The sequence below is a fragment of the Thamnophis elegans genome, chromosome 1 (assembly GCF_009769535.1).
Source record: "Thamnophis elegans isolate rThaEle1 chromosome 1, rThaEle1.pri, whole genome shotgun sequence".
Classification (NCBI taxonomy): domain Eukaryota; kingdom Metazoa; phylum Chordata; class Lepidosauria; order Squamata; family Colubridae; genus Thamnophis; species Thamnophis elegans.
In genome coordinates, this window is record NC_045541.1 from 22,713,116 (window position 1) to 22,726,013 (window position 12,898).

General features: G+C 35.8%; 1 protein-coding gene across 3 annotated transcripts in view; it reads right to left on the reverse strand.

The window, feature by feature from the left end:
• Positions 1-856: 856 nt before the first annotated feature.
• Positions 857-12,898, reverse strand: part of LOC116509490 (metaxin-2) — a 42,197-nt gene continuing 30,155 nt past the window's right edge. For 2 of the 3 annotated variants that reach the window (XM_032218643.1, XM_032218658.1), the window contains 7 exons: positions 12,648-12,720; positions 8,364-8,440; positions 5,922-6,014; positions 5,514-5,552; positions 5,002-5,127; positions 3,608-3,684; positions 857-2,095 (listed from right to left, as the gene is read on the reverse strand). In XM_032218643.1, the coding sequence (XP_032074534.1) occupies positions 1,936-2,095; positions 3,608-3,684; positions 5,002-5,127; positions 5,514-5,552; positions 5,922-6,014; positions 8,364-8,440; positions 12,648-12,720 (645 nt within the window). In that variant the 3' untranslated portion in view covers positions 857-1,935. The remainder of the gene's footprint in view (positions 2,096-3,607; positions 3,685-5,001; positions 5,128-5,513; positions 5,553-5,921; positions 6,015-8,363; positions 8,441-12,647; positions 12,721-12,898) is intronic. The other variant, XM_032218651.1, reaches the window with a different exon arrangement.

The following is a 12,898-nucleotide window of genomic DNA, read 5'->3' on the forward strand; positions in this document are numbered from 1 at the left end:
AAGAAACTTGAACTTCTCATTTTCAACAAAAACCTCTTGGCAATTTTAAGGGCAATATTTCTTACGTGACACTCATCGGTATTATTAAATGTACTAGTGTTTTAAAATTAGATGATGATATACATGAAACACGTGTAACGTGTACTCTAGCTATGTACTGCCAGTGTAACTTCCATCTATTATTAATTATACTGATTCACAATTACAATTTGTATTATGAACAGTAAGTATAAGTTGAGTTTCTCTTGATGTTAGCTACTAGACTGTTTTAACATTTTCCAATCTTTGAAACCTAGTCTTTTTCATCCTACACTTAAGTCACCATTGTTTTAGTTCTTAAAAAGGCACTTTATCCAAATCAATACTTTGAAAGAGTGCAGTAGCCTCTCAGCGTTGTCAAACAAGTATTTCTCGTGCTTAACCTAATTTAAATAGAGAATTCTGATAACTCAAATGATTAGAAAGGGAATAATGTTGATTGGGGGACTGACAAAGAATATACCTACGTTTACAAAAAATATTTATATGAAATAGCTTTGCTGCTCATCTTACTTTACTTATTGAGTTTGCAATGTAATTCACTCATCTCCATATCCTTAAGTGCAGTCTAAGTGGCTCAAATAGATTTATGCACACTTTATTTGCTTATAATAGATCCTCCTGCAACGTCATTTCAAGATAGTGGGGATTTATAGTCCAAGAGACACTTTCAAACAGAGTTAATGCACGGTGTCAGGCTTTAAGAAGTTAAAAGGTTGACTGGATGCTGCTGAACAAGACTTGCAGTCATTTTGTCTTGTAAATTGGTATTTAGATTACTGATGATTCAAGCAGGAAACAAATTTGGCTACTGACATCACAAAGAACAATAATCCTTTATTCCATAATTCAGAATAAAATCATTTTGTAAATGGGAACCTAGATAAACATGTGCAACAGCCAAGCCATCTTCAAAGAACTGGTTTTCCACTTATTCTCTGAACGGAACCATTTTAAAGAGCAAGAATATTCCTTTTTCATAGCCTTTGTTTTCAATTGGAAAGACTGATTAAAAAAAGCAAGAGTAGTCAATTTTGAATTCAATATGATGGTTCCATCTTTGCTGTATTTGAAAAATAATTTAAATACAGGTTCTAATTAATAACTTAAAATTAATTACCAAATTTCTGTCTTCACAGGGTATAAAAAGATAAGGTGGGACAAATACCTTCAGATGACCTAGCAAACACTCAAAGGCATGTAATTAAAAAAGAGAAATAACCATCTCAAAAACAGGGGATTTATTTAGACTGACTTTCTTGATCTCCAGAATTATGAATGATTAAAAAACTGAATAATTTCATCTTTTATATATTATTTTTACATTTTACTATAAATTAATGCATTTTAGAGGTTCTGCATTATGCGTGATTTTTCTTGGTATTTACTGTTAATATTTTAAATAACCAGATAAGAGAATTCTATTTAATAGCAGGATAAAAATGCAAAATTTATTTATGTAAACATTTTACATAGATACCTTTAACCAATCCCAATTTAGTAGTTTAATGGCTGTAATGCAAATAATTGTAAAAATGTAGCATGTATATAGGCAGTTAAAAATATTAAGAAAAATACTTATAGAATTGTCTAAACTTTTATTGTTTTACATCTTGACACAATATTGTTTCGAGGTCACTTCAAAAGAATATTAAAATGGCACAGAGACATGTATAATGAAAAACTCAATTTTGCTTTAAATACAGTGGGTTTCTTGAATTCATCACAGATTTTCTTGGGCTACAACAGTTTTGGCGCAGCTTGAGAGCTAAGCCCAATTTTCAAATCTGTGCAACTATCTTTTTAAAATAAAACAAGCATAGTCAAAATATTAATTTTACTATTACTATCATCAAAAGCATTCTGTTCCTCAAAGACAGTTTGGAGAAGGAAGGACTAGGCCGTCTTAACTTCAAAGTAGTGTTGTTCTATTCTTTTACAAAATGCAATGAGGTTACGGTAGCCTTTCACTTTTTCCAACAGTTCATCGCTGATCAACTGGGTAGTAAGGATTGTGAACAGGTGTCCAAATACCAAAGCATCTAATTCAGTTGGCCTATGAACAAAAGAAAATTAGTATGTTGGTTGAGAGAACACAACCAAGGTGTAATGGCTCCTCTCCTAACTTGAGAAAGTAAAGATTCTTGAAACGGATTGTTTCAAAAGGAACCTTTAATCAAGCAGGATGGAAACCATTAGAAGCAAAGCAGCATCTGAAAACCTTTAGGCAGTGCAAATGGGATTAAGCTGATAATGACTCCTCCCCTTTGTCCAATGCAGATTCTGACCAATACACAAGTGTGAAGATGCTTCCTTAACTCTTCTGCCCTGGGAGTCAATAAAGCACATGTTCCCATGGCTATCTCTAGTTAGACATCAAAGTTATATATCCCACATGGCTACCATAAACATCACTCCAGAGATGTTGGGACCTTCAGTCTCCCAGTGACAGGAAACCAGTTGTAACGTTTTAAAACTCAGTTGTTTCAGATGTAGCTAATGATTTAACTCCGAGGCTCCCCTCCTCCCAATTGAATGGCAGTATCACTTTTAGGGATCTGACACATGGCAAGCCACATTAGGCATTAGTGCCAGTTGAATATACAGACCATGGCATACTATCTTGATCATTCCATTTTGAGGAGAAAATGCCATCAACTGCCTTTATTCCACCTCTTCTCCTTAAGGTAATGACTGAAGGTTGCCAATTTAAGCTTTGGAAACTACAACAATGATGAAGAGGCATGCAAATGCTTCATCGAATCACAGCCATGTCTGCCTTATTGAGGAAGAAATTGGTGGGCCACAGGAACATTAATAAAGGCAAAAAAAAAGACTAGATTTGGCACTTAAGTACCCTGTCACTGCACAACAGCAATAATCTTGAGTTTTTGTTTTGAGTTCTGTCCTTTAATCTGAGCATCAAGAGATAGACTGCATTCAAGCTTAATGTTAATATATGTGAATGTAAAAAGTCTCTTTCTCTCTCTCTCTCTTGTCTCTCTCTCTCTCACTCACACACACACACACACACTCACACCATCAAATGAGATATTGTGAGAGAATGGAATTGGCATCAATTCAAATGATCGAAGCATTGAAAATATGAAGTAAATATTACTTTTAAAATATTATTTAGGGATATAATCAAAGAATAACTTAGAATGGAAATAAACCTGCGGTGGTAGCATTTCTTTAATCTAACCTAGATTTTAGTGTGTGCTGCAGATTTAGACAAAAATCAAATGTTTAAAACTTTTTGGGAAACTCATTTCACTGAAATTCTTCACACAGTGCTTTCTAACTTGATCCCATTAACCTTCCTAGATGTTTCTCCTTGCCTCTCTCAAGTTGCCCAGAGGTAACTTAAGAAACACAGAAATAAGTTATTTCCTGCTTCTTAGCTCCTGGGCCAATAGGCAACTACTATGATGCCCTTTTTACCAAAAGTTAGAAAAGAGAAGAGATTTTTATTTCATCTATTGGAAAAAGAAATACAGCAGGAGAAACATCTCCCCATCATTTGAAGAATGTCTTCTTGGCAAAACTCTTAAATTAAACAACTTACTTCTTATTGAAGAAATACAGTTGTGTCCCAAGCCTTTGAGAAAGTGCTTGACAACACTGATCTACATCTTCAAGTACCTAAAAAGAACACAGATATCACAGAAGAGCAGAAAATATTTTTTATGAAGTGCTATAGAAACAAAAGCTTTAGTTAAAAATACATTGCATACATAAGATTTTTAGCAATATTTGTCATACACAGTTCTTGTCCTTCCCATATGATCTTTTCTTCTTTCTCCTTTAAATCAGGGGTGTCAAACTCGCGGAATCACATCGTCACGTGACGTATCACAACTTTTTTCCTCTTCACTAAAATGGGAGTGGACATGGCCAGCGCGTGACGCATCTAGCCCACAGGCCATGAGTTTGGCATCCCTGCTTTAAATGCGACAACAATGTGTCGTATTTTTCAGAGTATTAGACGCATCTTTTTTCCTCAAAAAACAGGCTGAAAATCTGGGTGCATCTTATACATTGAATATAGCATTTTTTGCCTCCCGAAACCCTGCCCTCTTCACAAAAATGGCAGTGCATAGCCTTATGGAGGCTTTCAGAGAGCTCTTGGGGGCTGGGGAGAGCTGTTTTTTGCTCAATTGGGGCTGCTTGGTGAGTCTTATACTCTGGTGCATCTTATACTCCGAAAAATACAGTATTTGCCCCTGTTAAAAATCAAACAGGATTAGTCCTTAACATATTTCCAGACCAAGTATTTAGATTCAACCTAGAAACAAACCTATACAAATAACTTCATATAGTTGCTGTTAAAATATAACCCTGATGTACATACCTGAGAGCATTTGGAAACTTCACCTAACACTAACTTCTACTGATAGCTAACCATCTAATGCCCACTACTATGATCCTATTACTCAAATATTGAAAGGTTTACATTGGATGCCTTTTTTTTACAACACATTGATCTTACATTTTAAAGTTCTAAACAGTTTATATTCTGGCCATTTAAGTGTCCTGTTTCATTATAAACATATTATGTTATAAAAACAAATTTAAAAAATGTATCTAGCAAATCAAAATATATCACACAGTAAAACCATTAACTCGGATCATAGACAGCAGAGGCTAATTTTTATTTATAGAATAGAATAGAAAAGAATAGAATTCTTTATTGGCCAAGTGTGGTTGGACATACAAGGAATTTGTCTTTGGTGCTTATGCTCTCAGTGTACATAAAGAAAAACAAAATACATTCATAAAAAATTATAAAATACAACACTTAGTGATAGTCATAAGTTACCAATAAGCAATCAAATTGTACTAGGAACAAATAAAACAATATAAATTGTAATTTATATTTAATTTACAGTGCCTCCCTGAAACCTTACATTTTACATTTTCTAAGGGGTTGGGGATCAGACTTGGAAACTAATGACTGACCTGATCAAGTGACTTATTGCCCCAGCCAACAGCCTTCATTTTACGCTGGACCTCCCATTGCTTCTGATAGGCCAAAATACGATTCAGAGGCCAAGGATAAGGAGAACCATATCTTGGATGAGTAATCTTTAAAGGGAGGGAAAAAGGATTATTGTGTTCTTATATAACTGACAAAACTGTTTTTTAAAAAAGGCTAGTCTAACAATGATTTTATTGCCGTGGTTCTGCCTCAGAACCTGATTCTGTGCAATTATTTATAACTTGCAGCTTAAAAAAAGCAAGCCTTTAAAATGATATTAATTTTTTTTCTTCACTTTAGAACCAGCACATCCAATAATGACATAGAGTAACCCGAAATGTATATGCAAGCAAAATTAAAGCAAAAAAAAAAAAATTGGTATCATTAGTGGTATAAACCTCTATGTTTCATTTATGAGTAGGGACTTGCAATTGTGAGCAAAAGTGTTTTCTCATTAAAATTTAATTAAGATGTATGCTGCAGAATCACTCACCTCCTGGACTGTAGCATCATCGCACCACTGAAGATATAGCTAGAAACCAAAGAATACTAAACTTCATAATGGAGAAGGTTACACAGTCATTTATTCCTTGCAGCTTTCTCTCCTAGCTCTACCAAACAAGCCATTAATAACATTTAAAACACATAAATACGGCTACTAGATCTATCATGAAGCAAATGCAGTATTTCAGTGCACCAAAAATAACCTGAAAAGGATTGCAAAGTGTACATAACAGGGTGCTGCATTTTGAGAAGCACTGTTAATCGTAAGTCCACCTTTTTGTTTAATACACAAATGGTAGCTGTGGCTTGCAATGTTACAAAGAAAATAGCATTTTATTCCCCCTCTTCGATATAATTCATTTCCCAAGACTGACAAATTACTAGTGTTTTGCCATACCTCCGCTGTCAAAAGCATATTATTGACTAATTCCATGTAGGCTTTCATCTCAGCTTTTTGGACTTCATCCAACCCATCACTAAGTGAATGGCCCTAAGGCAGGAGAGAAGGAAGGAAAGAGAAAGGAGAGCAAAAATTATCCGTTTGGGTCCTTTCCAAACTTTATTGAAGTCCAGGCCCTTCTCTCATTCAAAACAATCCTTTGCAACATTACACATAAGAGGCAGCTTTGTAGACCACAAAGACTATTAAAGGCTCTGGGGAGATGGGGGGGTGGGGGATATTGAATTGAAATCTTTTAAATAGAAAAGTACAGAGTGATCAGTAAACAGAACTTTCCAGCTACAGACCTTTCTTTTGCTTTTCTGCTGAGTGGTTTTTATAAATACATCTTTGTAAATAAACTGAAGTGAGTTATGGTGATGTAAATACCTTATTAAAATACGATGCATGGGTATCGATTTACAAGACTAAAGAAAGAAGCAAGAGTAAGCATAAATATTGATTATTTGGAATTTTTTAAGATTTAAACAAAGTGTTCTCTATGCAGTAGTTTGCAGAAGCCAAGTACTAAGTGCAACATTATTTCTTGGCAACAGCCAAGAAAGCAAACAGAGCATGCAGCAATCGGGAATAGCCAACTTGGTGGTGCATTTCTTTTTTTAAAAAAAATAATAATAATCTTAATTTCAAAAGCCACAGCAAGCGTGGCCAAGGTTCTGAAACGATCAAAGTTACAATCCAAACCCTCTGGAGACCACTGGGGTGATGCCTACCCTATCTTAGATGTAGGACAGGATCCAAAGAGCTTTTGGACAGCTCAGGCCTCTTCCTATAGAGCCAAGACATACAGAGAAACAATTTGAAAAATGGAAGCCCTTTCAAAGAGACATCTAAACCACTACAATTGGTTTTAAAAAAAGTGCACCTAAAAAGGATATGTCTCAGCTGAATCAACTGAGAATTCTTTAGGTATTTACTGATGAAGCCTTGTTGTATTTGAATATATAATCAGAAATATGTTTACACTAGACAAATGTTAGGAGCCAACCTACAATCTAGCTTTTCCCCATTTAATTACCATATAATTAGTTTATAAATTTCTATCTACTGTATATCAACTGAAAACAATCAACAAACAAGTTGATATTATAACATTGCATCACCGTACTGTATTACAGAATAAACTAAAAACTCTTGAGAAGATAAATATTAGAGAAAAGGGTAAAAATAGAAATCTATTTATTAATCAGTTCAGTTATGGAATTGGCTTTTAAGGCCACTTGAATTAGTAAATTTTCAAGATAGAAAGGATGGAAGGAAAAGCTGCTCGCCTAAAATCAAAATTATACGTACACATATCCATACTAATTGTATGAGAAATTTAAGCAACAGAAAATATTTAGATATTCAAATGATGCATATCACCATGTATGAAGCCCAGAATATTTGGGTTACGTTTGCTTCAAAATGGAATTAATGCTGTATCCAAAAGAAATATGGATTTGGCTGAAAGGTCCTACTGGAAGAAGCATATCTTCACTCCTTCTTCCTTACAGATATCTTGCCATCTCCCTTACTCTCTTGAAACTTGATCAGACTCCCAAGATACTTTCAGAGCATGCAAGGAGCTAAAGAAAGGGAAAATTCATTTCTTTCTCCCACCAATGTGAAGACCTAATTATGAAAACTACATTACACAAATTTCATTTTCAGAAGATGGCCCAACACAAGAGTTTGTTTTCCTGAATCAAGTGATCCAATCAGGATTGAATCTGGTCAGTCCTTGGAGGGAAATAACCAAGAAATGCTAATTCTATAGGTTACATTGGGAAGTATTAAAAAACATCCAAAAGACAATGTCATGCTCCTTCTGTATTGTTGCAAGGAAAACTACAGGAGCAAACTCATTACCTCACCAGTTGAACTCTATTCAAAGGAGACTTTACAATAATTATTATTTAAACTTCTTTCAGTTTAAGGATCTCATATGTGCTAACTGGGGAGATATTGGAGCTGCAACTTAAATACAGCTAGAAGATATCAGGATGAGCAAGGCTGTAGGACCCCTTTCTGAAATTCTTGGGTAATACAGATTTGTGTGCTGCCTGGATAAATAACAGAGTTTCTTCAATATGGACATATATATAGAGAGAAAGATAAATATTGTACAGAATAACATTTGTACAAGAAAAAGAGTTCAGCCCAATAATAATAGATAGAAATGTACAAGTCTTTTTACAGATAAGCACTCAGCAGAAAAGTAACCTACTGAACTGGATAACATCTTAAAAGCTTATTAATGCAGTGTTTTCTGAAAGAATAAAGAATTTAATTTTCAAAGCTATGAGGTTATCAAATCACTAGGATAATTTCATAAAGAAATAATTAAAACAACTGCTGAATAGGTATTTATCTTTTTAAAAAATATATACACATTACCTTGGCTTTTACAAACTGGACAATGGGTCCAAGTTCTGAAACTACTTGATTTCCTACATGAATGAAGGGCACTTTTCCTGCAGGCGAAAAGAAGAGTATATTTCAACATTCATCACTGACATAGGATTCAGAATGAACCAGAATGAAAAGACCCAGAGAAACTGAGATTTCAGTTTTGTGCTTGTGTATCTTTGAAAGATGTATGAAAACATAGGTTGATAGCATTTGTTCTAGGCAAAAGTAATTGGTCCTTTTCTGAATACGAATCTCTGTGAATCCCAAATACTACTATCCTTATTTTTTAAAAAAATCAAATAACTTTGACCAATCATCATCATCAAAATTATAGTGAAAGAACAGAGTAAAGCAACAATTAGTAGTTAGGGGCGGGGGAAAAGTAACGGAAAATAAAACAACAGCTTGGTTGTCATTCAGTGATACCCAAGACCTCAGCTCCTCCTAAAAATCTGACCATCTGCATCCAGGGAATTCTGGTAGCACACAAGTGCTTCTTATCCACACAGAAGAGTTACTGAGGTTGGACAGTTTATATCAGGTCACATTTCTTTGTAAAAGCTTCTACACAGTTATGTCTGATTCTCTTGTAAACGAAAGCCTCCAAATGACAAGAATCGTCTTTTGTTTGAGGATTCATAATCGAGAATATAACTACCCTGAGCACCAATTATTAGCAGAAAGGCTACTGCACATGCATACATATGCACAAGTATGTATATTTTGTTTTGGTATGAATCTGCACCATCAATTGGCCCCAAAAATTATCATATTTCTTCCAGAGGTGCAGAAAGATACAATTGTAAAATCAACTAGCTTCCAAACAGTACATTAATAACAAATCAAAGCAGGGTGAAATTTAGCAGGTTCTGACAGGTTCTGGAGAACTGGAAGTGGACATTTTGAATAGTTTGGAGAATTGCCAAATACCACCTCTGGCTGGCGGGTGGGAATGGAGATTTTGCAATATCCTTCCCCTGGAGTCAGGTGGGAATGGAGAGTTTACAGTATCCTTCCCCTGCCACGCCCACCAAGCCATGCCCACAGAACCAGTAGTAAAAAAAAATGAATTTCACCACTGAATCAAAGATTGTTGAAACAAATGTTCCAAATATTAAAGTAAATGCTAAAGTTGCTGGACTTATATATATAATACTGCGTCAGTTTCACAGAAATTGTGTAAAATATACAAGATACAGAGTTTAAGAAAATAATATCCATGAACAGCATTCAGGATAACTTCTGGCAAGAGATGCATTGGTGATCCAGCCAGTCTTTGTATTTTCAAAACTGTCATAAGTCACTTTTTCAGGGCCAAATGGGAGAAAGACGGGTGTCTACTACTTTTTATTCAAAAACTACTAGATATAATCTGATATCCATTACTGATTTTCCTATGAAATGTTAAATTTTCATTTTGAGATACTGAAAACTTCAGACTGAAGCACCTACAGTAACCTAAATTTTATCTTTCTCTATTTCTTCCCATATCCCAATAAAGTCCTGAAAAATTCAAAAGCTTGCACACTTTTTTATGACATTCGACCTACCTATAATAAAACTACATCCTACTATAATTCTAATAAAAATAGTTATCTGTGCTAACTCTGTGCTCAGAACTTAATGGCACCTCATCAGAAATTGAGCAAACAGTGAACTAAGTGGCCTGGTGTTCCTTTGTTGACACTGAAAGCAGTGGTGAAATTCAAAATTTTTATGGGTGTGGCTTGGTGGGCATGGCGTGGCTTGGTGGGCTTTATGGGCGTGGCTTGGTGGGCATGGCAGGGGAGGTGGCATTTGCCGGTTTTCCGAACTACTCAAAATTTCCACTACCGGTTCTCCAAAACCTGTCAGAACCTGCTGGATTTCACCCCTAACTGAAAGGCTATAATCCTAAAACCTCTTGCTATGAAATATAGGTAGTCATGAATTTACAACTACAATTGACCACAAAATTAATGTGTTAAATGAGAACTTGTTAAGTGACTTGCCCCACTATATGACATTTCTCACCACAGTTGTTAAATGAATCACTGCAGTTGATAAGTTAATAACCTGGTTGTTAAGTGCATCTGGTTCCCCACTGACTTTATTTTATTTTGTTTATTTAGTTTGTCAAACATGTACAAGATAACAGGTATAAATATAAACATGGACATGAACAAAGGAAATGAGTACAAATGAATGGGGACAGAAGGACGGTAGGCACATGGATGTGCTTATGCACCCCTTCACGGACCTCTTAGGAATGGGGCGAGGTACACAGAGGACAGTTTAAGGTTGAAGGGTGTGAGGGTTAGAGGATGTAACAACTGAGTCAGATAGAGCATTCCAGAAGGTTGCAAAAAGTATGACCCCGGGACACTGCAACAGCCATTAATATAAACCAGCTGCCAAACTTCTGAATTTTGATCACATGATCATGGGGATGTGAAAAACTGTCATAAGTCGCTTTTTCAGTGCCATTGTAACTTTGAACAATCACTAAATGAACTGTGGTAGGTCAAGAACTACCTGTAATGTCAGTCTCTTCAATGAAGGACTACACAAATAACTGTGAAGGTTAAACACTGTCCAACGAATATTTGGACTAGTCTTGCGTTTACTTTTACTGAGAAAACGGGGGGGGAGAGAGAGCTTGGTCACTGACAGTTACACTGACTCAAAAAAAGAATTGCAAGCAGCCCCTGCACATTGGCATACATTGCAAAAGGAATGCAGGGCCTTTTGAACTTCTACACCTCTCTATGGTCCTATCAATCAAGCTTTTGCTTCTAGGGAACTACTATACTGTATATAGAATGAGCTTTTGGTGTTCCTACAGCAAGAGTCAGCATATCGGTGCTCTCACAAGGTGCGATTAAGTGCTCTCTTATTAACAGATGGAGAAAGGGAGTAGCACCAAGCAAGTGGTTCTCAAATGTGGACTCTCATAAAAAGAGGAAAATGCATTCGTGGTTCTGAATTGTAACCTTGTAGAATTAGGGCCACAATTTCTGTGTTCGCAGAAGCTCCATTTATCCAAGCTCTAATTTATAGGGAAGCATGCATATAATAATGCATGATGAAAAGGCTTTTGCGGTAGGCAGCAGGAAATGCTTTCAACCTGCCAACTCAAAAACTGGGGGGGGGGGGGGAATATTCTCATTAACATTGAATTTTGCTTTATTTAGATATTTCCTTTTACCACAGCTAATGGGGAATAAGAACACACCACATTATTGGCTAATTAGCAGGCTATGTTCATGGAAAGCAATGTACATATTCCCAATAGTTCTCTAGGCCATAAGGGGGCATGCCTAGATGATGAAATTTAGGAGAATAAGTCTTAGTGAATTCCATCCCACAATATTCAATCGAAGCATCTTTTAGCCTGCATGGATTTCACTGTTAACAAGCCCAGCTATGCCCACTGCAGACACATCTTGTTTCCTGCAATGAGGAAAGTTATGTCTGCATGTGAATTTGGAGGTATGCTACCTTATTTACTCTGCAAAGATCTGGGTGACTTCTAGATGGAAGGAAAGTGTTATATTTTTTCATCATCTCTTTGTTGACACTCAGTGGTTGCCTGGATTTTGCAAGCCAGATATGGTAGCCCTACTCTTCATGTACAATGAAGTGTGGGAAACTCCTTTCTGAACATGCCCCCTTCAATAGACAATCAGCATCAAATGTATGACGAACAAAAAAAAATGCTTTCGTCCATAATGAGACCAAATGAGAGATCACAGCAGCAACTCCGTATATTTGCATATAGAATTGCCCCAAATTAGAAGAGGATGTTGAAGAGGACCTGTTTATAAAACCTGAAAGGGGTACATGAGGACATATACAATGATTGGTTGCCTCCATCTGGGCCCTCTCTCTTCAATCATTCTGAGAGCTCAATTCTGTAAAGTAATCTTTGTTAGAGTATTAAAGGAAAAAGCTGCTCAAAGGTAGAATGTAAGAAAGAAGACAGGTCATCTCTTCTCATCTAATGTTAAAACCAGCCTCTTCCATCTACTTCCATCCTGACCGAGGCAGTTCACATTTAACACACACAGAAGTGTTAGCGGTATGTTTACCTTGGCCTTACAACACTACCGTTTAATACAGTTTAATGATGAAAAGGTATTTATTTCTGTTTCTTGCAAGAAAAAAAAATCTGTAGCATAACAAGAAACAAGCTACTGCATTGTGCAGTAACTCCAACTGATCTCCAAGATGAGATACTGTTGCCATAGTTTCCAAGCGAGGTGTAGTGTAAATGATTGGTACACTTACCAGATGGGGACATATATTCTGCATTTGCCCTACAAACCACCTGGACTGGCAGATTGCACATTTGTAAAAAAGCCTGAAAATAAAGAAGAGTAAATTAAAATTTTCCACATTATACAAATACATTTTTTTAAAAATATTTGTAATTTTAAGCCACAAGAAATATTCCTTTTGTTTATAATTATTGTCCAAAACAGATAACTGGGAGAACTATACTTCTAGGTGCTAGCTTCTAACACTGCACTTATCACAAA